The sequence below is a fragment of the Drosophila serrata genome, unplaced genomic scaffold, assembly GCF_035046125.1.
Source record: "Drosophila serrata isolate PLE 108 unplaced genomic scaffold, ASM3504612v1 contig_100, whole genome shotgun sequence".
In the NCBI taxonomy this organism is placed as follows: domain Eukaryota; kingdom Metazoa; phylum Arthropoda; class Insecta; order Diptera; family Drosophilidae; genus Drosophila; species Drosophila serrata.
The window spans coordinates 561,149-587,449 of record NW_028256998.1 but is presented as its reverse complement, the minus strand read 5'-3'; the positions used below and the strand labels follow the sequence as shown (position 1 = coordinate 587,449).

At 38.6% G+C, this 26,301-nt stretch overlaps 2 protein-coding genes across 3 annotated transcripts; both read left to right on the top strand.

Annotated features, from left to right (window-relative positions):
- The first annotated feature begins 6,728 nt into the window (after nucleotides 1–6,728).
- Kr-h1 (Kruppel homolog 1) lies at nucleotides 6,729–25,991 on the top strand. 2 transcript variants are annotated; one of them, XM_020954791.2, is made up of 4 exons: nucleotides 6,729–11,379; nucleotides 22,384–23,105; nucleotides 23,167–24,587; nucleotides 24,657–25,991. In XM_020954791.2, exons 2-4 carry the CDS (start codon nucleotides 22,401–22,403, stop codon nucleotides 24,997–24,999), a joined length of 2,469 nt encoding a protein of 822 aa, XP_020810450.2. In that variant the 5' UTR covers nucleotides 6,729–11,379; nucleotides 22,384–22,400; the 3' UTR covers nucleotides 25,000–25,991. The 2 variants fall into 2 exon arrangements, with proteins under 2 accessions (XP_020810450.2, XP_086697155.1); XM_086841029.1 differs by lacking the exon at nucleotides 6,729–11,379 and adding an exon at nucleotides 21,552–21,693.
- On the top strand, nucleotides 21,050–21,295 carry LOC110185789 (uncharacterized). Its single transcript, XM_020954792.1, has one exon. It carries the CDS (start codon nucleotides 21,050–21,052, stop codon nucleotides 21,293–21,295), a length of 246 nt encoding a protein of 81 aa, XP_020810451.1.
- Nucleotides 25,992–26,301: the final 310 nt, after the last annotated feature.

Here is a 26,301-nt window from a genome sequence, read left to right as displayed (position 1 = left end):
AGTATATACACATATTTTTAGAATACAACTTTAAAATCTTAAAACTACATTACAACATATAAGTAGCTGTCTTAGGATCGTTTTAAAAACATAATTTTAGTCAAATAAAATTGTAAAAACTTATATGTATATAATTTTTTTGTATGTTAATGATCCTTTATCGAACACTTCTTAATTTATTTTAAACGTATGCAACCCACAAAATTAAAATCAATCCCAGCCATAGAGTCACAAATCTTCATAATTAAGTTGATGTTGTAAACACATTTAATTCACCCAATAAATTTAAATTTCAATTGTTATATGGTGATGTCTCCTTAGTGGCGGATATGGTATACACAGGCATATATATGGGTCAAGCCAGCCCGAAATCGAATCCCATAGTCTATCCCCCCCTTTAGAAATGGGAGAAATTGAAAGTGGGAAAAAACCTTAGCAATCCTCCTCCGCCTGAGACACGCATAAAATGTGAGCATAAAGCCAGAGTGCTGATTATGCATTTCCACCCTCGCCAAATGACATCATGACACAGGCCCCAACCACAGGCCCACATAGGAACACCCAAAAAACAGTTGCACATGCTGTTGTAATGGAAAAGCGGAGAATTCATTTAGATACCGAAAGCGAAAGCATGAAAGCACTGCTGAAAATAAGCCATAGGCCTTTGGGGTTGTCCACCAGCAGTCGTAAGCGCTCTCCGGCGGTAGAGGTCTTTGAACTCTTCACCGAATGTTGTACTGAAAATGGGTCACGACTCGAGCGTTTTCCAAATCCAAAAATTTCCCCCTTAGTCACTCACTCTGCGTTCCGGAGAATATAAAAATCAAAGGGAACCTGGAACGGGAACTGAGTTCTTCTCGAAGCAATTTCAAGTGCATTGCGTAGTCGCTTGGCGATTGCGCAGCTCAAAAAAAAAAACAGCTGATAAGGGGGTATTTATGCGTCTTCGTCTTTTGGATGATAGCAGCAGAAAGGTGGATGATTTTTTGGCACTGGGTGTGTCTGTCCAGAGAGTTTGATTTCAACAGATAAGACGGGATTTTTTGTGATTAATATCAATTAAGGGAAGATTTTAATTAACTAACTGTAGGGTTTTTAGGCCTTTAAAAGTCTAAAAACTTATATTTTGTATAACAAATAAGTAGTGAATGCCATAATATAATTTAATATACTATAATATAATAAAATATAGAATAATAAGTTATAGAAGACTGATAAGATAATGTTCTTTTTGTAATATAGTAGTAAGCTAATTAATTTAATTTGGATAAATAAAGAAAATCGGCTTGGCTTAAATCGACTTGCCTGAAGATGTTGAAAAGAAACATATAAATATATAAATTATATGAAGTACTAAAGGCTGACAAAGCAGCATTTTAATAACATAAAATATAAAAGAATGTACATATTATAATTATAATTCCAACAACATTTCAAAACTTCCCAAAGCTTTAGCTTTTGAAAGTATTCAAGATCCGGGTGCTCATGCTCAAGAATATATATAGTTTATGGGGTCGGAATCGCGTCTCTTCTCTCTATTCTGTCTATTGCTATAAAAGTATAAAAATGGAAAAATCTATCACAAGTTCTTGAACTTCTCTCCAACTTTTCTTGTTCAGTTCGAAACAATAGAAGCCATCCGGCGAAAATTTCCCTCCTCTCAAACCTAAAGTTATGTTTGAGTTTCTTCAAACCAATATTTTTCCTTCTCTCAAACACAGAGTTCTATTTGAGTGTCATTAAACCAAAATTTCCCTCCTATCAAACACACAGTTCTGTTTGATAGGGAAATTTGTTTCGGTAAATGTTTGAGTGGAAAGAGTTCTTATTTTCTATAAAATTTCACTCAAACTCAATCTGTGTTTGAGAGCAGGGAAATTGTTGGACAATTTCAAAGTTAAGTGGATAAGGAATTTCCACTCAGATTTTTGAGAATTTCCCTTCCAATTAGACTTCATATGGGCATGACATAACCGGCTGTGAGTGTGTTTGGAAATAAATACACCAAGTGTAGGTACTTTTGAGTGAGTGTATAGCTTTCCTTCTTGTGTTTTGCTCTCTGGACAGTGACCCTTGTCGTCTAACGGTATCCATAGTATTAGGTAAGTGGTTCTTTGTGCATTTCCCTCTCATTCACTCCCCCATATTCATATACTGGAAATGGATATGATCTGGTTTTTTAATTCTACCCGCAGGTCAGCTTTTTTCGAGTATTCTTCAATTTGGGGGGCGAGTTTGTCGCTTTTGTAAATGGAGTGAGTATTCATAGGAGCCATGTTTTGATCATTAGATTGTTTTTTTTATTCTATTTCGACTGTGCTTTTTGTTTGGTGTAATATTTTGGGGGAGGTACTTGAGAGATAAAGTGATTGGGATTAGCTATACTCTTACTCGACGGGCATAAATCTATGTTCAAGTGCCCATTGAAGACTTTAAACTTTATTCGTGAATGCATAAAATAGCTTTTCCAAGAAGGTGCAGAGGGAATCTTATGGAAATGAATTTCATTATTGCTATCAAGGAGCTCCTTAATCTTCCAATCGGAGCTACAGAAGTCGTTGTGGAAGGGAAATCGGTTGGTGTCTGATGGCATTCTACAAAATATGGTTTATACAAAAATTTAAACAAATTAACCAGATCATTAATGCACAAAACCCTGCCAATCCTTTGCATGAACATGCCTAGAAATAAAATGAATAATTTAATGTTGTACCCCCCAGCCCCTTTGTTCTTTTTGTTACTCAAAAAATGTAATTTTAATAAGTCATTGTGTTGCTGATTCTTATCAAAAAATATGGTTATGATCAGCGATGTCTAACTCACTGCTTTAAGAATATAATAATCTCGATAAGGCTATAAAGACAGCTCACGCAAATCCGAAGAAGGCAAATAGCTGCCCCATTTCCTTTGAGTAGAAAATTATGCGCATGTCAATGGGCCAACCAAACCACCCTCTCACCTCTCGGCTTCTCACCCCCTGCCTGGGAAGGGAAATTTCACTGTCAAGAAAGCGAAAGGAAAATGGCAAGTTCAATGAACCCGGTACCCACCCAAGGAAAAGCCAAGTCGGAAAACCCCAACACGCAGAAGCCGTGGATCCCGAAAGTAACCCCCATTGAAATGGAAAGGGAAGTTCCTTTTTAATGTTTTTTTTGGGTAGGAAACTCATGCGTAGTTTGGTCTTGGTGCAGGGCGCGTCCAAGAGGGGGTGGCACACACACACCTTCAGTTAAGGAAATGGTAGGAAGGTGAAACCCAGTGGGTGAGGGTCGCAGTGGGTGGCAAATGGAAACACATCTGAATATCTGCGAAAGAAGATAAACACCGGAAATGAGGCAATATTACGCAAACTGGATACGGAAATACATGGCAGATAGATTAACTGTTCCATTAAGAATCGATAGATTTGACTTGTTTTTTTCTGTGTGTTCTTAAGTAGGTTTAAATTTTACTTTTAACCAGGTTTACGTTTCTATAACTTGAGGTGAATGTATGTATGTGTTTCCAATTTTGAAAGCTTTTTAATTGTTTTAATATGTCATACCAGTTACCCATAAGACACATAAAATAACAATAACAAAACACAAAACTAAACAAACTAAAACTTTGGATTAAGATTTCAATTGATATTCCAGATCTGCATTAACAGTCAACGAAATTCTTGACTATTAATATTGTTTATCACATATTTATTTGTTTTATATTAGCCCTTGTATTACCTTGACCTTCTAGCAAGGGCTTGGGGTACATTGACTCGGTTTCCAGGTAAGTACTTTCCACCTCCGCCTCACCTACTCCGATCACCTACAGAATGATCGAGTCCCACTGTTATTACAAACTGCACGCGCCGTTTAAATAAACGTCAGCGTCGACAGTTTAAAATTAAAAATGCTAATCACAAATGGTAATATTTTCTATTATTTACGATGACACGCTCTGTTAGCAAAACGTAGAATTATGACAAAAATTTATTAAATTTGCAAACATTCGCTGGTATTTGGATAACTATTTACAAATGTGTATACATATTTATATTTAGTTTTTAAAGAAAACAATATAAACACGAACTTAATTTAGTTATTGATCCCCTAAAAACGGAATCTGTTTCGAAATCATACACATCACATTGTATAAACTAATAAGTAAATTAAGGAACCTAAATAGAATCCGTTCAAAGGTAAACATATTTAATATACCAGGTATAATTAGAATATATTTACGTTTCTAAGCACAAATATTATTTTGCAATTGGACAATCTAAAAATGCAATCATCTTGATAAGGCTAATTGTAAGATGCAATGTATTATCAAGATCGGCTCCCCATTCGTAATGCCTAATATAATTTTTATTGCACGTAACGTGCTAATGATTGCTATTTTTCAAGGATGTTTTATAACTATGATACTATGCAATAACACTAAGTTACGTCTAATTTAATATAAAAATAGGAAAGGAAACTAAACTAGACCTTTGCAGTTTCCAATTGAATTATAAGATCGTAACGGAATTCGATCAAATTCGACAATTTTATAATACCATTTTTTGTAAAAATCAAAGTTTAAAAATCGTATAACTAAGTCAAAAATAATTTTATTTAAATTTGGAAAGCTTTTCTGTGTAAGTTTAAGTCAATAAATCTACATACTCAATTTAAAAGTTAAGAAAATCAATATTTTAGCCCATTTTAGAAATTTTAACAATGTCACCCCTTATAAAATTCTTTTAAAATTTCACAAATTTTTTTTTTGTTCGAACATGCCTAGATCGACTCGGCTGTTGATGCTGATCAAGAATATATATGATTTAAAGGGTTGGAAATGACTCCTTCACTATGTTGCAAGCTTTTATAATACCCTGCAAGGTTATATTTACATAAATATTTATGAATGCAAGTTGTTATTTAATGAACCGAAACAAGAACTAAATACTATTTATTTTGAGTTTCAATTCTTTTAATTTCTGTATTTCAAGCGGAAAAACTAATTTAAAAATTCCGAGAATCTAACTCCCAGAATTTCCCTCCTCTGAATAAAAAGGCAAGCATTTAAAAGGCAGCAGCTTGTATCACCTGAAAAGCAAATAAAAAATGCAACAACTGTCACACTCGAGTAATAAGTGTCCAAAACAACAACTTTAAACGAGTCGAGATATGAGATACTCATATATATTTGTGATATTTAGGGGTGATGATATAATTGTCGTGGGCGCGGCATACGCTCTTCATGTTCCTTAAATAACTGTACAACCGAAAATAATCAAACTGCAAGTTGTCTTGAGATAGGAACAACTTTGTTGCTCTCACACACGGACACACACACTCAGGGAGCGAGACTGCCAAGAGGGGGGCGGACTCCACACTCACACAAGTGCAGGCCACGCTCAGCTGAAAAGCAAATATCGAGAAATCAGGCAACAACACAAACTGTAAGAAATACTGTCTAGCTATAATAAGCCATTTAATAGTTGAGCGAGAGAGGAAGATGCAGCAAACGAGAAAGAGAGGGAGGTGGCACAGCAAACATGTGCATGCGATAAATGCAACGTGTAATGTGGGGAGGCGGTGCAATAGTTTTCAACAGCCGCTCGCTATACGTTTCGAGGGAGGACGTGCATCAGTTTACGATGCACGTGTAGGCGGTCAATGAACCGAACCATCGAGCCACACAGATAGGGAGAATAGGGAGAGAAAAGAAAGGTAGAGAGACAGAAAGCCCCAGAGAGAAGTGCAGCTACAATGTGAGAGTACACTCGCAAGCGAGAGGAAGTTGTCACTGCAGTTATTATTGACGCAGTCTGCCTACGTGCAAAATGTCTACGCCGCTGCCGCCCCTTCCCTTATCATTCCATTATCGGTAGCTGATCCATTCTACAGTGAATATCCTATGAATATGGATAAGAGACTGAATTTACAATTGAATTGGTAAGCGACCAATCAACAATTGCTGTGTCCGTAATGCTTGAAATTAAAAGAGTCGGAAATGTGTATAAATCGATTACATTTAATCAAATAGTTTTAGATGAAACAAAGCAATGTTAAGTGTTTGCAGCACTTTTTGGTGGTAAATATCACTCTGTAAATCTTTCTCTTTTAGTGGATTATAAGAACTTTATCTGGTATTTACCTTGTGCAGCGAATTACATTTATTTGTAAAAGAATTCATATACCAAAAATAACAAAAACTGTGAAAATCTTTTTCGACTAGATAACCAATTGAGGGTCAATAATAATTATTATTAATATGAGAAATGATACTTTAACTAGAGCAACCCTGTATTTGCTTTTCTATATAGTATTAAATTTAGAGGTATATTTGACCTTCGGTTAATACAAAGTATTTATAGGCGGTTCTAGTGTTGATTTAACTCTTAGTTTCAACTTAGAATTAAGCAACCTCTCTCTTCATGCATAGTTTATGGTTTTCGGAATTATAACTTCAAGTTTTTAAAGAATAATTAAGAACCCGTTTGGTTTAAAATAACTCGATATATAAACCATGAACCTATGAATACATATTCAGAACGGAAAGGGGTATAGTAGTTTAGCACTCTACTAACTTGGGACAATGTAATGATTTAAGCAAACATCTACAAGTCCTAATAACAAACAGGTAAGTAAAAGGTATAGAAAAGAGAGCGGCAAGATCATTTTCCATCCACACTATTTTTCTCAAGTATTTTCCATCCCTTCCCTTCCCTTCCATCCAATAATCGGACTGTTTTGCTTTTGCATCTTGGTAAACAAATTTATTACAATCGCAATAATAGGAATTACATCAGATTGGATAAGGCATTATTGTACTTAGACCACGACTGCGGATATACAAATGTATACAAATGAGTCTATTTGACATTTCATACCTATATGCCATAAATTGCCCGGTGCAAGTGTAAGGGTAATTGGTTACATGAATTCCAGCCAAGTTATGCAACCTCCGGGGCGATAAGCATTTTCTGGAGCCGAGTCCGGACCCTGGCTACCCTATCTAATAGGGAATATTACAAAGTTGTGGTAGTCGCAACGACAATCTAAACTTGTTGCGCCTCAGAAGATGTAACTAATAGCTCCACACAAGTGTTGACATTACTTACAGATTCAAAATATTTACTCCCTGATTACGTGAGCCCATTCTTTTCAAATTGTAATCGCAAATTTGGCTGCGCATTTTATTTTCGATGTTATCTATATGGAAAAAGTGCATAACAAGTCAGGTCTTGCAATGATTTTTATGACATAATTAAGTATCTAACTATTTTAGTTTTTTTTTTTAATATCTGTTGTTTACTTGCATATTCATACTTCTAAAACAAATATTATATAAGGTCGTTAGTTAAACAATATGTAAGATAACTTCATAAAGACCGGTGAAGCATTCAAGTAGGGCCTTTTAAACAACCTATGACAACACTTTTTATAAAATAAATAACAAACTATTCGTCATCCTCAGTTTTGAAACTGAAATATGGCTAAATATTTCGGCATAGACTTATTGTTAAAGTTATTATCAATACGGTAAGAATCTAATCATTTTATCTTGTAGATGTTAATGAGGAAATGCATTTCGAAGTTTTATATCTTGATTTATAACATTTGACAGTTTTGGCAAGGTATTTTGATTTCAAGAATTTCGCAGAGGGAGCTCCCAAAATATACATTTACAAATTCAAACATTCAACGGATGTCCTCCCACCCAGTCAAAGAAAAGATATTCGAGTTCTTGACAGCCGACGCAACATTCACGCCCACAAAAACCATGAAAAGTTTCGGGTAAATACACAGATTGCGTTTATGCGATTTGATATTATTTTATTTGCAGTGTATTATAATTTTATAATTATAATTATCATTTTAAGGAGCTTGTAATGCTGTGACAGGAGTCATTTCCGACCCTATAAACCATATATATTCATGGTCAGCATCAACAGTGGAATTGATTTAGCCATGGCCGGTGGAAACAAATTTTTTTAAATTTTTTTAAAATTTTATAAGGGGTTACATCATTAAAATTGTCAAAAATTTAAAAATGTTGCTTATTTTTTTACTTTAAGTACTTATGAAGACTTAAAACCTTAATAAAAGCTAACACAGGAAAGCCTTCCGAATTGAAACTAATCAACATTTGGCTTAGTTATAAGTTTTTTAATATTTGATTTGTCGATACAATTTTCATATAAAAATCTCGATAAATATTAATTTAAATAATAATTGAATTCAGATACAATCCTATAATTAATTTTAAAACTGCATGCAACTTGTGCTTTCCGAAGTGATCTAGTCACGAAAAGTAATACCTTTTTTAAAACTGTTATAAATTCTATATCATTTAAGTTTTAGAATGCATTCCATATTATTGTAAGCTTAGTAATAAAAATGTACCAATTTTACTTGAAATTCATTTGGATATTTCCAAGGATATATATTATACGATAATCATGATACACATTTTAGTTTCATGTACTTTTGAGTACACTAAATCCGAGGCATAAACATGGCTACAGACACGAAGAGATTCGTGTACGCTCGTTGCATGAGCTACACGAGCTCTGTTGCTTGCCCCCCTCCCCCAATGTGCATGTGCAGCATGTGTCGAAAATAGTGGCACGTCCTCGCGATGCTGTTGAAAGCCGTTGCACGGCCGCCACGCGGCCTCTGGTTGCTGCTCGGCTCTGACGCTGACTACGCTGCTTGCGTTGCCGTTGCCCTTTTTGCAACGTTGCCAGACGCCTTGGGTTTGGGGGTTTTCGCTTGTGGCTCTCGGCCTCGGCCATTTCTGTTGGTGTTGGTCGTTGCCGTAGTCGCACAAGGGATGAAGCTTTAATTTATCGCGCCTCCGCCCCTCCAGCCCTCCCGGCTTAGCCCCGGCCCCCGACTTCCTCCCCCTGATCTGCAGCAGCGCAGGAAATGCGTTCAGCGTTGCTGCAACTTTTTCTTTTGCCGCTGCCAGCGTCGCCGCATCTCAGTCATGCGTCAACTGAAATTTCTTAATTTTATGAATTCGCCGAATTCAGCACCTGATTAATTTATGCATTATTTTGTTGTCTAATTATACAGGGTAAATCGTAGAGTAACAGGGTGTATTGTATTCGAGCAGAAGGACAAAAGTGTGATTACAGTTGACGCCCAAAAAGTAGGCAATGCTTTGGGGTCGGGTATTCCGTGATCGGGACAAGCAATTTCTGAGTTCCTTTTTAATTTTTATACCAAATGTTACTGTACAATATTAGCCATATTAAATACAGACATTTGTAGAAAATACTATAATGATATACACAGTAACTCAACGTCGAGGCACTGACTATAGCTTTATACATATGTATCTTGGTTTATTTTTTATTTTTGTCGCTGCTCCGTTTACTTCAGGTCAATACACTCTTTTCGTAGCAACAAAGGAATGTATCAGCCCTGCTCTCGTTTCCAAATTATATTTATATATCCGATACTAACAGAAACACAAGGGCGTGGTAGAATGGATGGGGAATGGAGATGCTTTTCAACTTGTACAAAATATATTTATGATCAGCTTTAAGAGAGCAGCAAGAGCATTAAGAGCCACTAAAAGCACTCTTTCTTGACACTTCTTCTTGACCACTTAGTTCTTGTTTAGTACGAATTTTTATAACCGATGTCTTAAAATATAACTTAATATTTGACGTGTTCCAATGCTAGTTCAAATCACATATTGTGCGAACCTTGGACAGTGACTGGCAACTCTTCCTGTCCCCAGGGTCGTCGTGGCCATCTTCTTTGTTAACAAATCGTAGGTTCGGGCCAGTTTCGGACGGAAAACGTCATACGCCCAGAAGTAAACGGCGATAAGAACGGAAAGCTGAAAGCCCAGCGGCCACAATCCGTCCGAAAGCGTCGACGTTTCGAACGTGTGCGTGTAGAGATATCATAATAAAAATTTTATTGAGTAAGTTGAGCGTCGATGCCAGCCCAAAGCAGCAACGAGAGCAACAACAAGAACAACAACAACGATTGCCGAATAAGTACAACAACTGCGAAAACGGCGCACCTTTGCCTGTGTGAGAGGCAGCTGCGGCAAATGCCGGCTCACACAACACACACACACACACAGACATCCGTTCCGAGCGACTTTCATTCTGCACCAATGCCGCGCAGTCGGCGTCGCTGTCTCAGTCGCTGCCGCCTCCGTCGCTGCTCTGCCACTGTGAGCTTTGTTCTCGGCAAATTTTTCGGTTCTCGTATTTCTCGACGAGCAGGCGACGCGGACGGACACGTTCTTTAAACGTAAAAAAAACTCGAGTAGCTAACGCTAAAGCTATATTCCCTGCAGAAGAAGGAACAAATCACATACAGTGCGCGACATAATACCAATTGATCTCATTTGCCTTAACTGAAATCACACTGAGCAACAACAATACTAAAGTTTAGTTCCAAGTGCAATTTTTTAACTCTGTGTATGTGAGTTTGTGGTTTTTTTTCAACTAAAGACTGACTGAGGCAAAATCAAAAAGCAGTGTTTTCGTGGAAAATTGCTCAGAATCAAGAAGTGCGATAACATATTCGTTCGTGAACCTTCATTAGATATAATATCCGCTACATACATACATATATGTACATACATACAGAAACAACCTAGGTCAATATTGTTTATAGTGGCGTGTGAATGTGCGCAAAGACAACAATGAGTGCTAGATAATAAATAGCAGGCCCACACACAAATACACTTGTACTCACACTCGTGATTAGAGCCGTTCATACATATACACGGAAATCGGAAGGCAGAGACGAGAGCCTAAGAGAGAGAGCGGGACGGAGAGCAGCACGATTCTAAAAGCTGAAAATAATAATTTTATAATATATATTGAAGGCTGCGCTGCCTCCGCTGGCAACGGCGAGTAAGCTCGGACGAGAAAAGCCGAACGCCCGAACAAACACCCGAAAGCTTCGGGCCCGCATCGCGTATACGTACGATCGTCCGCTGTCCGATCAGCAGCAGCTCTCTTCAGCTACAACAACGACAATAACCAACCCGAACCACTACCAGAAAAACAAGAAAACAGAAAACAGTGAAAACTTATAAAACAGAAAAAGAAAACAGAAGTGGTCCTGTTCTAACGGCGTGTGTATTTTGTAATTGGTCATCGGCGGGCGAGTGAGAGCGAGAGAATTGTCGCAACACAATTGTGATTACGGGTAACGGGTACGGGTACGGATACGGCTACGGGTCTGTTTCGCAGTTTCGGCGGAAAACACTTGCCGCTGGTCGACGCGCGTGTTTAGACGCGCGACTCCCCCAGAACAACAAGCTAATCAGCCACCCAACAAGTGTTAAGCAATCGGCAAAAAGTATCACAAGCCTCCCATTTGGATTACACATTGCATTCGAAGATCTGTTTTGCAGTTACATTTTATGGTGAGTTTAAAATACAGTTTTAACTAATTCTAACATAATGTGCATAATTTTTAAAATATTTTTTTTTTATAAACTTAATTAGAAATTTAGCAAAATAATTTATTTAAATAAAGAGGTTATTTTTAACAAAAAAAAAAACTGCAATTTGATCGAATTTGGAAGTACTCTTAAGGTCTTACAAATAAATATCTGTTGGAACTGAAAAATATTTGAATCTTTCATAATAACTGAAATGTAAGGTATAAGTTCTAAACTTACGCTAGACGGTAACAAAGGATTAATAAGCTAATTTATTATTTTAAAAAGAACAGTACCTTGAACTTAAGAATTTAATCCTTACATATCAAATGATTAATATTAAGCTTTTTTGACAAATCAGACTTATGATTTCATCATTCATTCTCTGACAAGCTAATGAAATGCGTGGACTAGTCATCCAATTTTATATAGCATTCAAAGGAACCATATTTTAAAACCTATAAAATTTATACTATATTAAAAGTCCGTAAAGTAATTTTAATATATTATATATGTGTATATTTAAATAAAAACCTAAAGCGATCATTTTTTTATGCATAGGAAAGCCCTTTTAAAATCCAAAAAATCCACAAAAATATATATATGTACATATCTTATTAAAAATACTAATTTTGGGAATACGTTAAAAGCATTTAAAGTAATAAAAATATATAGTAAGAGATACAAATGAAAGCTTCAGCACTCATATTATTGCAACTAAAGTTATTAAAGTATAAACTTTATAAAATAGGTAAACCTTTTAATTCTGTTATACATAAGTCCAACCCCTAAATGTATTACAACAATATACATACGCATACGTAAAAACCCCTTATTAAATAAATAAATACAAATATAATTTAATCAACACCCAACCCCTTACGTCAATGATTAGCTCATAAAAATATCAAAACAGATCTATAAACACATACGCCATCAGGAAAAAAATCACACAGGTATTTCACCGATTAGAATCTGGTTGGAAAGTGAAAAAGACAGGCCAGGACACTCACACACACCCCCTGGGTAGTATTGGGCCAGGTTCTCAAGTCGTAATAATGATGAGTCAATGGAATTAGAAATCAGGGAGCTTAGTGAGTCATCATGACAATAGTCCAATATTATATTGTTCTAGGTATTCGCCGTTTTTGATAATGATTCGATTTTCAAGAGGGGTTTCCTACGCAGTCGTGAGTCACCACTGACCGAGGGTGAGTCACCCATAAAAGCTTGCCACTTGAAAGGATCATTTAGCTAATCTACATATGTAGGTATCAACAGGTGTTCTTAACCAGAAACCAGATAGGAATGATACCCGTGGTGCTGGCAGGACTTCATCAGAAATCCTCATAATCATGACCACACACAAATTTTTGATAACACTCTAAGGTCAACCCATACTATGCATATTATATAATAACAATTACAGAACTCAATTGACTTTCATTTCGATTATAAATGAAATCAGTTTAAGATCTGTCATTTTGGCCACCAGATAAGGATCCAGTAAGACACGAGCCTTTAACATTGTAGCGGGCAAATTGTTGCATTATAAAAAGATATAGCCGCTTATTTCGTGTCCGAAGGTCAGTGCCAACGTCAGGCGGCGGTGGGTAAAACTTATAAACAAACCGAAAGAAATCAGAAAAGAACTTTAACTGGCAAAAGAATTCATTCTTTTTTTATTTTGTTTTTTAATCTCTGGAACTTGATATTGAGGTATTTATGTGCACAGGAAATTGTTGTCGTGGTGGGCGCAAAAGCAAAAAAATACCGATTATAAAACAAAAGAAAAAAAATGAACAACGTTAATGGTGCTATCGCAAAAATTGGCAAGTTGATTTGATTCGCTTTTCTTTTCGGGTCGCGCTAGCTTGCGTTGTCGTAGCTGCGTTCATTCACGTTCCACCTGTTGCCACTTATCGGAGCCCGAAGCCAACTGAGTTCTTATCACACTCTGGGCGATATTCAAATGTTCGAGTATTCAAGTGGAAAACGCTCAAGTTTATCTCGCTTCGCTTTAATGAATGGAGCCGTGCTTAAATTATAATTCTTCATCGGTAGGTAGGTAGGGCGGTAGGGTGGTGGGCGGAACGGGATGATTGTAAACTGATTTATAAGCAATAACTGAAAGGCGGAAATTCAACAGTTGATAACTTAAGTGCCGAACTAAACCTTGGTAGCAACATTATTTCACGAAATTGATCTTGTTTCGACCCTTTAAAGAGAACCTTCTTCACTATCTTGCCAACTTCTGGTTAAATTCATATCAATTTTGCTTAAAAGTATCTCACATTGGCATCTATAATATTTCTTCGAATTTTTCTTTAAAATATTTCAGAAAATTGCCTTCACTCGTATGCATGATCATATAATCCATATTATATCATATGACAACGACTTAATGATGCAATTTATTCTTTTGTTTGTTACTTTATCGTTCAGGTATTCATCTTTGGACCCCGTTTATGCTCGATAATTGCCAAGTCAAGTATTTTTAGTACTTTCAACTTGGTTTTTTTGCAGTAAGGCAAATAACCGATATTTATTTATAGAACACAACACAGCAAGAATTTTAGGTGTTATTTGCTATAAAAGAGTGCAAAGTACAGTAGACTCTAGAATATATGAGCACAAGAAAATATAGTTTCCAAAATAAAGATTTATTTACAAATACTTGTATTAAAATAAAACCGTCTTATGTTATGTTTAAGATATTCTATTCTATTAACTAAAACTCAGTTAGTTTCATTATATCCAGTGTGCACTGTAATTAAAAGTGGGAAAATACAATTAAAACCTTATCAGCCTTTTCTTCGTTCTCCGTTCTCCGATTTCGCAAAGAACTCGCATTATTTTTGGGCATTTTTTTGCAGTCTATTCACAAAATTTCCGCTTATCGGCGGCAAAGAACACAAAAAATCACATGACAAACTCGTGAGCATTGTAGAAGCCAGAATCGTCGATTTATATATGCCTCTGAACAACGAAACCAACCCTTTGCCTACCCCAGTAATTTTCGTATTGGAACGCCCCAGCAACAACTACGGCCGGCAGATACTTTTGCCACTTTGGATATATATCATTGAGAGGGATACAGATACATTCTGGCGGCGAGCTTGCTGAAGTATTTATTCTAACGCAAATGTTTAATTCCGGGAGGGGAATGATAGGGAAGAAGGCAAAAAAGCCGGTTCGCAGACATGCGTAAAATCCAAGCCACTGGTGTGCGTGCCTTTGTATCTGTATCTTTTTGTGTGCTGTGCGCCCAAAAAGTTCTGTATCTGTAGAAGCACACTCCCCCGCAGCACCACCCTCTGGCGCATCAAAAAATCCACCATCCATATTTTTTTTGGGAATTTGTTATTGTTGCTGACGCTTTGGAACGTTATTTAGAATTGTTGTTTGTTTATCAAGGTATCTTTGATATAAATTGTATAATCACTCGTATGTCTGTTGGTTTGTCTTTATGTATCTAATGGTTGTCCATATCACCTCTCTCATTCTCGCGCTCCTTCTTTTTCCTCCAATTTGCTGTTTCTTTTTTATTAAATTCTTTTATAAATAAAAACGTTTGACCTTGGTTAACAATCCGTCTGTATATCTGTTTTTTGTTTTGTTCTGTTTCTTTTGGTTTAATGACTCGATCAGATTCAAAAAGATTCTAAGCACTACAAATATTTTGTGCAAATTTAAAATTTAGGTACTAGTTCACTGTTTAATTTCACCATTTTAACAAGAAATATTAATGATCTATAGATCTTTTATTATAACATATTTTGAATTAAAAAATTTCGTTTTATACCGTTTAAAAAAATATACCAGAGCCAAATTGCCATTGAAATATTCTCAAATAGATAAGTATATATAATTTTTTAAATCTATATTTTTATAAAAATTCATTATAAATAAAAACTTAAATCACATAGATCACACGAAGATCGTTTGTCATGGGGCAAGTACAGCAAAGGGTATAAATAAATCTTCTGTTATTGTCAGTTATTGAAACCCGACTATACGGGTGGGATTTGAAAAATATTTAGTACATCTGTAATGTACCAAATTATTTAAAAATTAAACCCGTAAAACAGAGGCTTCGATTCGATCCTAAGCCTGATCATTAACATTAGCTCTTGTTGCAGCAATCTGATTTTTTTAATTGCATTATTTTAAAATTTAATTTAATAAAAATAAAATTTACTAAATCTAGTCTTGCTGATGGTGTAAATTTGATAATTCGGAAAATCGTAAAATCGAATCCCTACAACAGCAATTATGTACCTAATTGCTAATTGAAAGCTATTTGATCGTACGAAATTACTGTAGGATCTCGTATTCTTTCAGTTCAACTGCAAAAATGGCGTCTTGCTTTCTGTATCCATATATGTATTAACGTACATATGTAGCTAATGCGATAAAAGTATATGAATATATATGTACATATGCATTCATTTACTCATGAAGCCCTATATGAACAAAGTGTGCCCTCTGCCAGCTTTTGCAGCTGCAGCTCTCAACTTATATGTTTGAAAGCGCATTGCCAGTGTGTTTGTGTCCTTAAACTTGCAATATACAAACATACACATACATAGGTACAGCAACAAAAAAATGTTTGCCAAGTTCAAGGACAAGGCTGCAGCAGGCAACGCGTCACTTTGATGCTGCCCGCCGCTGCTGCTGCTGCTCGCTGCTCGAAATATTGAGCGCCTGCTGCACTCCTGCTGCAAGTTCCCTTTTGCCACTCTCGCTCTCGCCTTGTTATGTTATGCTTTTTATTAAATTTCCAATTTTTCGGCTGTACCGAGCTTCGATTGAAGGTCTGTACTTTTTTTCCCTCTCTCCGAAATTCAAGTTCAAGGCGTCGTGATGCTAATGCCATCTCTTTCTGGCGCGAAATTAGCATTCACTCACTAAAAATTTGAGTGTGTGTGTGCGTTGCTATTCATTTTCTCAGTATCATCTCTCCCCGGACTGCACGAAGGCCAGTCAGTAATTTTGCTAAATTAGCGAAATCAGCCGATAACATTTTGTTGCTTACGTTTGGTCAGTGATTTTATTGGAAACAGAACGGAATAATTCTAACATTTTCAGGCTTTGCGGGGCTAGTGGTCGCTGCTGGCGGGCAGGCAACCTGTCAAACGTGTTTTGCCAAAAAATAAAAACTACATATTTGTGTACATAAAGCGTTCTGTGTTTGGTATCTGCAAGATACTCGCTCTGCTAGCTCAATTCTGTGCGAGCGACAACGGAACCAAATATATACAGAGTTGAGAAACGAAAATGAATTGTTCACTTGTTCATTGGGTTCTTGTCCTCGCTTGAATTTAATTCACTTCTAAATCTACAAGGACATATTTTGGAAGTTATATTTCTTACTTAGAAACAGTTTTCTAATTATGGTTTTTAGTAAAAATTTTAATTTAACAATAAAGTTTATAAATTAGAGTTTAAATATCACTCGATAAGGACATGATTTTTTGTAATTGAAGCAACTGTACATGTATTTCATATACTTTCGCAGCAAGGAAGTATTTGATCGGGTAAAATTAAATGTGTGGCGGAAATGCATTTTGAAAGCCGAAAATTGAACCACTTTTGCACAAAACACGCCCCCGGAAAACGCCCTTTCGATATATTGTCACCGGAAGCTTTTGAAAAACTCGTTTTTCTGCCTGAAGGCGATTTCAAAGATTTCCAGAACCAAAGGGACTGGCGGCACTCCCCCAGAAAAAGTTCACCCGAGTCCGAGTGACTGATTATAATTATTTTTAAGTCGCCGTAAAAATGTATTTCGATATTGTTCGAGAACAAAAAAAAAATAATGTAAAGTTTATACAATATGCCCGGAGAGAGAAAGAGAGGGCGAAAGAAAGAAATTCGGAACATAAAAAAAAGAAACACTTGTGCATGCAGCCCCCTTTGTTGTTCTGCTGCTGCTGCTGCTGGTTGTCTCTTTTTTCGCCTTTATTACTTATTGTATTTGCTTTTGGGGTTTCCAAAAACAAATTGTATGTATTAAGAGTGCCTGTGGTTGTTGTCGTTGCCCCTGCTGCGATCGCAGCACACACACACACACACATAAACTCAATTCTTCTTTCTTCTCTTTACACTTTTCGAGAAAAGTATCGTTGCGAGCTTTTTTTCGTAGTTCGTTGACCCTTTTGTTGGATTGAGGTTGTTCTGCGACGTCGTTGCTGCCGCTTAATGATGGCGGTTGTTTCTCATTGAGTATTTGTAATTAATGCAAAAGAGCCATATTTGGCCCTTTGATTACTCTGAAACTTTACTTCGAACTCTTTGATTGAATGCAATCTCTTTAAGGGCTCGAAAAAAGTATGCAATGCGAAATTGGCAAAAAGCAAGCTCACACACGCACACAGACGCACATTGATTTCCGACTGCAGCGTCAACTGCAGCGCCAGCGCAGGCAGCGACTGTGACAGTGCTGCACTCTCACACTCGCGCATCCACTCGTTCTCATTGTTGTCTTGAACTTGAACTACACGTGGAGGGCGTGCATGAGTTTTCGACAGCCTCAGTGCGATACTATACCAAGCGTTGCCATAAGGAGGCCGTGCCTCGGTTTTCGACAGCCACACAATCAATGCGCGTGCTGACTCGCTCACCCACCCACCCTCTCTCTTTCATAGTCTCTCATTCTCTCTCTCTCTCGCTGTGTTGCTCTCTGCAGTGAGTGCAGTAGCAGCGAGTGTGGGTGTGGGGGGTGGAATGTCAAACGAAAGGGAAGGTGCTCTTGCTGCGCCATTTATATACATACAGATGTCAGTATGTATTAATGTATGTACATATATATATACATATTTGATGTTGCTAGAGAAGTGAAACACGTCATGGGGGTTGCTGTTTCTGCACACGACTCTTTAATACTCACATTGTTTTTACCGCAAGTATTTAATTTCGCCAACTAGCGCAACACTAGCTGAGAAGATTACGCCATATTTGGTACTTTACGTATTATATCATTTGCACGCGCGGTATCTCTACGCTGGCAAATTTCCCCCAACCCCGAACCCAGAACTGCGTCATTAGCAGTATGAGTGTATGTGCGTGTGCGTTCTCGCTCAACTGTAACTCGCTGACAACGCTCTGTCTTTTTCGCTTTTTGACCTAGGCTAACCGCACCGCCGCTGCCGTTGCCTCCCCACGCAAATTGTGCGTGCTCCTTGGCGTAGACGTTGACGTCGGCTGAGACAGCGGCAGCGGCAGAGCAGCACACGCTTCGACAACTTGTCTAGACCTTCGCAATATAGATTTGTATATAAAAAGCAAACTATAGCCTTTGGGAGACCGAACACAAGGAATATAATACATTAATTCATGATTATTTTGGAGAATTTTAAAAAGTCTCAAAAGTTTTCACAATCCGCAAATCAGTCTCATTTCAAATATGTACATACGTCATGATATTTAAACAAAATTTAATCAATGAAAGCAATGGAACTTTCCGCCAAATTATTTGCCTTTCCTGTAAGCATAGGTTGCCCTTTGGGAATTTCCAACACGCTTTAATTTCAATAGTAAACGTATCTTATCGCTTTTAATAGTTCTTGTTTGGGTTTCCTGTTTTGAAAAGCTTTTGGCAAATACTTTTCAGACAAATACTAAGTAATCAAATTGATTTATTCTTGATCTTGGTCTACATTTGATCCTTCAAATTAGGAAATAGAAAAGGTTAATATATTTCAAACACGTGGAGTATAAATTCAATAGAGTTTAAATGTGTTTCAAATGTAAGCCACGCGCGTTGCTCACCTTAAGCTAAAAAAAAAAAAATACTATTGCCACATTTTATTTAAATATCTAATGTCTGAATTAAATTTTAGCGTGTATTCCTTTTTTAGGAAATGTTTAAAGGTAATAAGAACTCTACCCAGACACTACTATAAATAATATTACCGATATTAGAGCAGAAAACACTCAACTTGAGAAAAGGGAGAGAGTGAGGGAGAAAAGCTTACACTTTGCTTATATTTAAATGTTCATTGACCTCCAAGAAAGTCCACGAAAGAAGACGCCAACAGCAAACACCAAAACCTAAAGCACCACCGAAAAAACATACTATATAAATCTGTATCTGTATCTGGATCTGGGCAAGGTAAAGGTAGAGTTGAGTGCGAGGCGAGAGATATGGGATGGTGTATTGAGTTGTTTATGAAAGCTTAAGTGGATGGATGAGGATATAAATAGATAGAGGAGGATGTTATACCTGGTATTTAACAGGCTGAAGGAGATGGGAATATATATATTTTCTAAATAATAATATAAAATTTAATAACACCAATCAGTAATAAATACCTCTTTATTACTGATATCCCCAAGAACTGAGTGGTTATGGCCTCCCCCAGAGCAACCTCACTGATCTATCCAAACATGATCTCTCTCGATCTCTAACCACTTTACCAGAGACCAGTTTCCGAGCTATCCCAACAATATAACGGTGTTTCGACTTATCCGTCGTGCTCTGCACTCGGAAATCACCACGATCATTGACCGAACGCTAAGCTCGGCCATGCTTTTGACCTCATAATAGATAAATGTGTTGTGTTGTGTTGTGTTTTCCCCCGAAAACATTTCATTTTTTTGTTCTGTTGTTGTTGTCCATACCTTCAGATACTTTTTAGTTGGGTAGCCCCCAGAGGAGAACGCGTCCGCTGCTCTCACTTCTTCTTCGCCTTCACAATAACACTCACACAGAAATAGTTTTTTATTTTTTTGTGTCGAATGTTAATGAACTTTTGTGCTAGTTTAACGCTCTGACGAATAAACATTGGGAAGACTAACAACAACAACAACAAGAACAAGCCGAAAAAAGTTTTTTGAACTTGCCTTCATGGAAAATATTGTATTTTAACATTTGTGTTTTTGGCGTTTGCCTTTTGTTTTATATAGTTGGGAATAGTTTAAGGGTGGGGATTGGGTTTCATAGAAGCGTGGAATATTTGAATATTCGAGATTAATTATACAAATAAAATTTAACTAAAACATTAAAACATTTTTTATTATACATAAATATGTTCATATATATTATATTATAAATTTATTATACAATTTATCTTAATCCCTCCAACTCTACTGTCATATTTGGTTAGGTATGTCGGTTGAAAATATAAAAGCTTATCTTTAAAGGCGATTACGGGCTATATTTATTTTAGTTCGGAAATGCCTGGTGGGAATATACATATATACATATATATTTGTATATATCTCTATTGATTAAAATATCATACTCGTCATGACTAACAAAGTTCCACAAATAAAACATTGATAAGAATGGGCTTTACTCTGCCGCGCAAAGGGAATTTATGATGTACGGTATAATTTCCCTTATCTAGAGTAGCAAAACTACTCAAACGGAAATTCACTCGAATAATTCCCTCGGCTCAAACATTTTCCAAATGGAATTTCCCATTGAGGGAATTTTCAGATCGAATTGGGGGGAGTTGTTGATGGTGGTTGGTTTTCCCATGCTCTTTCCTGGGTTTGAGGCCCAATTTTTGACAACTCACCCACCAGTCTCCGTTGCACCATCGAACAGAATAGAACCTCGTGTGCCGTCCGTAACTCTGCCACTCGTGTGTGTAATTCGTGTGTTGTGTTGTGCGTAGATAGATGTGTGTGTGTACGCTCGAAAATGACCGATTTCTCAATGAACGAAATCTTAAGATCGTTTAGAAAAATGCGAATGAATAAAGGATCGGGTCAATGCGGTCACCACCATCAATACCATAACCATCGCCATCAGCCACCGCAAAATATTCAAGTCTATCAGCACACCTATCCCGTGCAACAATCCAAGGATTTGAAGAAAATCATCAAAATCATTAAGAAGAATCTGATCAAGGAGAAGATCACACGGCAAATGAAAATTCTTGTCTAAAATTTGAGTACTGAATCAATATTAATCCTAAGACTGCTGCCTATAGATGTACATGAACTCAAGGGACTGACAAATGTTCTCCTAAAGTCTGATTTTGCAATCCAAATCCGATTAATCAGCCTAGTAGATACTATATAGTTTAAGCAACACAACAAGATCTCCCATAAAACTTGAGGAAATGTTTACAATTCTCTATGCAACTGGATTTTAATCAATCAAAACGGATAAATCATTGAGTTTATCGAAAGGAAACAAAATGACTGAGAGTAGGAATAATACCAAGACTTGGACAACCAAGCAAATATGGATTAAGGATGTTCTCAATAAATCGGGCACTGAACTGATGGATATAACCAAGACCAAGACTAAAGGTGCAGTCAAGAAACCGCCTGCAAAAGGTAACTAATTGAGAATGTTTTTCCGGAAAACTCCATACAAACTCCCCCCTCTTCTCTTGACGCCATCTTGTTTTGGTATACGAAAATTGGGCTTTGGGGGGAGGTTTTTGGGGGTTTTATATCAGCTTAAGGAGAAAGAGAGTGAGAGTGAGAGAGGAAGTGGGAAAAGAAATGCCGGTTGGAAAGCTCTCGCTGGGTTGGGTGAAAATCCCTTAAAGGGAAATTCTTTGTAATTCAAAAAGTGCGTAGCGTATCTCTCAATGAATTTCCCTTCCCTTTATTTCCGTTTCCTTCTCTCCCATAAGTTTGTCTCCTCGGAAAACTCCGGCCGGCAATAACAGAAAGTGCGTAGTAGTAAAAATTCCCGGGGTGGGTTTTTCCTTAACCCCCTCTACGCGAGGCTTTTCCACCCATCCACCCGTATCTAACTTTTGAGGTTTGCTGGGGGGTTTTCGTTGTTTGTTTCTGGTTTTTTCTTTTCCGTGACGCAGGATCATGATCAGGATAACCTGCTGGGCAGGTGAGGTGTCTTCTATAAACTTATGTATATTATTATAATAATTAAGGGAGTATCTGTATAATCTGTATAAATATATACTTAGACTTAAACAAAACTTGAGATATAATTTAAATTTATTTAAAATTTATGCTTTGAATTGTAAATTTAATTTTCCTTCTTCCTCATTTCAGATTCAGACGGAACCAACATGGTTTACTATCCCGCTAATCAATTGCTCATAAAAACGGAGCAACCCAGTCAGGCGCAATTTTGCCTCCAAGTGCCGCCTCCGCTGACGGCAATGAGCACCAGTGCGGCAGGCATGGTCACCTCCTCGGGCGCCCAACCAGAGCACTATGAACTCCTCCAAACCCCACAGCAGCGACAGCTGCAACTCCAGCAGCAACAGCAGCAGCAGCAACATCATCGTCAGCAGGAGCAGCAGCAACAATTCGTCAGCTATCAGCTGACCATCCAGCAGCAACAGCAGCAGCAGCAACACGAAAGTATTATAACAACCGCTTCCCCCACGGCGGCTCAGAGGATCAAGACAGAGCCACCGGTCACTGGATTCCCGACCACATCGACGGCGCCAACGACGACGCAACAGCGCAAGCCTGCCGCCAATAAGCCACAGTTCAAGTGCGAGCAATGTGGCATGACCTTTGGCAGCAAGTCGGCACACACATCGCACACCAAGTCGCATGCCAAGAACGCTGAGCTGTCGTTGAACGGTGGCTTGGTTGCCGGTGTTGTATCGTCATCCTCTCCGGCCATTGAGCTTAACGAGGCTGGTCTGCCGGTGGGCATACCCAAGAGTCCAACTATCAAGCCACTGGCCAATGTGGCTGCCGGTGCCGATCCCTACCAGTGCAATGTGTGCCAGAAGACCTTCGCCGTGCCTGCCAGGCTGGTAAGTTTCCAACTAAGCAACCAAAAAAAGCATGCATTAACTCCTTTTTTCTTCCATCCAGATCCGACACTACCGCACCCATACCGGCGAGAGACCCTTTGAGTGTGAGTTCTGTCATAAGCTCTTCAGCGTCAAGGAGAACCTGCAGGTACACCGACGCATTCACACCAAAGAGCGTCCATACAAGTGCGATGTATGCGGTCGTGCCTTCGAGCACTCCGGGAAGCTGCATCGTCACATGCGCATCCATACCGGCGAGCGACCGCATAAGTGCTCCGTGTGCGAGAAGACCTTCATACAGTCCGGCCAACTGGTGATCCACATGCGCACGCACACCGGCGAGAAGCCATACAAGTGCCCGGAGCCCGGTTGCGGCAAGGGCTTCACTTGCTCCAAGCAACTCAAGGTGCACTCGCGCACGCATACGGGCGAGAAGCCCTATCATTGTGACATCTGTTTTCGGGACTTTGGCTACAATCATGTGCTGAAGCTGCATCGCGTTCAGCATTACGGCTCCAAGTGCTACAAGTGCACCATCTGTGACGAGACATTTAAAAACAAGAAGGAGATGGAGGCCCATATCAAGGGTCACGCCAATGAGATACCCGACGATGATGTGGAGGCGGCAGCAGCAGCGGCCACGGCATCAACGGGCTCCTCTTCGGCCGGTTCTCCGTCCTCGCAAGGTGTAAGCAGCAATTCGGAAAGCAGCAATAACTCGCCTCCAGGATCTCCGCCGGCCACGAAAAAATCTCGTCAGCCGCGTCAGCCACGTGGAGCTAAAGCAGCGGCAGCTGCAGCAGCAGCAGCGGCAGCAGCTACTGTCAACGCCTCCTCTTCGCCACTCTCGCCCAGTTCCCTTAGCTCCACGTACTCGCCATCAGCCAGCAGCCTGGCCTCGCCACCGCCCACCTCGGCTCATTATCTGAACGGACACGTGGAACCAGATGCTCGGAGTCGGGACAGTGGAGTGGCAAGTGCCCAGCCGACAGCTCACATTAGTTATCCAGAAGAGGAGCTGCCCACGGACCTGAGCATGCAGCAACAACAGGGCCAGAGTCAGGTGCCGCCGAGCCAGGTGAAGACTAGCTATTACCCAGAGCAGGCGCCCAGTCTTTTGGAGCTGCAGCCTCATGCTGCCCCTGGTCTCACGATCAATCCAGCGCTGCTTGAGGCGGCCAACATGGCGCGTCGTCATCACGATCACAATGGTGATCATCAGGTGCAGGATGAGGACGTGCATGCCGCTGCCTGGCAAATGATGCAGCTGCGTCGTGGTCATGCGGCCTCGCCTCCCCAACCCCAAGAGCAGGAGATGCCACCTCAGATGCTGCAACAGCAACAGCCCACGTTGCACGTCAGTGACCTGGCGGCCAACTATGATGACACCCATGAGGCCACCGTACTGATTGAGCACTTTAAGCGGGGTGATTTAGCCCGTCATGGACTGCACAAGGGATACGCTCCGGTGCCAAAGTACGAGTAAGTTGATGAATTTCTATTTAATTAACTCAAACTGTTACTAAACTCTTATATTTTTTCCACTTACAGATCCGCCCTGCCCAATCCGGATATTGTGCGCCGCGTGGAGGCTGCCATTGGACTGCGGTCAAGTACGGAGTCACCTGAGAGAAGTTCCTCGCCGGAGAGTGATTCCCTGATGATGGCCGACCGCAATGTGATGACCCTGCCGTTGCGCAAGCGCAAGCACTATATGAACAAGGGCGATGGAGGCAGCCAGGGCGAGGCGACGGACAAGGGTCTGGGATCTGGCGGGGATGAGGCAATCGCGTCGTCCGGCATCAACGATACAGCTGGCGTAGGGGACGGGACCGGATCGGGGTCCAAGGTGATGAGGATGAGCTCGGTTATCCAGTTTGCAAAGGCCTCGTGAATGGGTCCGGTCGATCCGCCCAACCAGCATAAAGACTGTCCAAACAAATTTTAACTGAAATTAGTTTTAGTTACTTCTTTCGACGTTCGAGGTTCGAGGTTGGGCCTACATAGAAAGAGAATAGATAAGAGAGTGAGAGGATTTTTTTAGCAGCAAAAGAGAAAATGCCAAAAGTATTATAAAGAGAGAGAAAATTTGTTTTTAAAAATTTCTTTTGCTCCCTAAAACTCAAGATTTCTTGAATCGATTTTTGTTAAATCTATGATTTGTTTTTTTAAATGAAATTATACCTTGTATGTAAATTTTTTTGCATTATTATTTGGTAGATATACCTATGTATATTCCCTGTGTTGTCACTTTTAGTCAAATTGCAACGATTGGCATTATAATGGGTATTAAGCATTTGCATCACTATTTTTACTTAATGAGACCCAACCGTAAACCGTACACAATAATACACTACGTGCATTAATTAATGCGCATAATAATGAAATAACGTATGTAAGGCCATATTGGCATTTAATATATGTATATACATATATGATAACTATAACACTTATTTATTACTGAAATGAGAATCCTGCTCGCCAAACTCCAACCCTCTTCCCCAACACCATCAATCCACATCATCTATCCGCCATTTGATATGCATTTTATATTTTATATACGAAACATACACTAAACAAACAAGTCATTGAGAAGTAAACAAAATAAAAATAAACACAAAAAAACGAAAACAAAAACAGAAGCGGTAATCATAAATATAACATTTTACAATACGGAGAATATTGAACTGATAAGCAAAAAGCAACAACAAGATAACAATTAAAATTATTGGCGTCAAAACATAATAATTTTTTGTAAACGCTATGTTAATGTATAAGTTAATATTTAGGCCTAAATTGTAGCATCAAATATTGAACGAAAAAATGCAAAAACAAATATGAAATTCAATAAAAAAAAATGTGTAATAATCTCTACATATATACTTACAAGAATTGATCACTTATTATGGTGGAACGTTAATCTCGAGAGCAAATATATGGTATATTTAATGGTAAATTTTGATACTGTGGATACTATAGGAAATGTAAGTCACGCTCTGGATACTATAAGACATAAAAGTCAACCCAAAGTTCCACTCTTCTATTAAAACTCGCCGCTCTGTTGGCTCACGATGCCCCATTATGTTCTTCAAAGTTTTCCCATCTTAGGGGACCAACTCAGCTGTGTCAGGAAACGATCCAAATTGACCCATCAGCACAGGAATATTTTCCAGGATACTCAATCTCTTAGTACCCT

Coding starts and splice junctions, on each gene's coding strand:
- Kr-h1 (XM_086841029.1), top strand. CDS start 21,552: ATGACTGAGAGTAGGAATAATACCAAGACTTGGACAACCAAGCAAATA. Junction 23,106..23,166: donor TCGCCGTGCCTGCCAGGCTG/GTAAGTTTCCAA, acceptor TCTTCCATCCAG/ATCCGACACTACCGCACCCA. Junction 24,588..24,656: donor GCTCCGGTGCCAAAGTACGA/GTAAGTTGATGA, acceptor TTCCACTTACAG/ATCCGCCCTGCCCAATCCGG.
- LOC110185789 (XM_020954792.1), top strand. CDS start 21,050: ATGACCGATTTCTCAATGAACGAAATCTTAAGATCGTTTAGAAAAATG.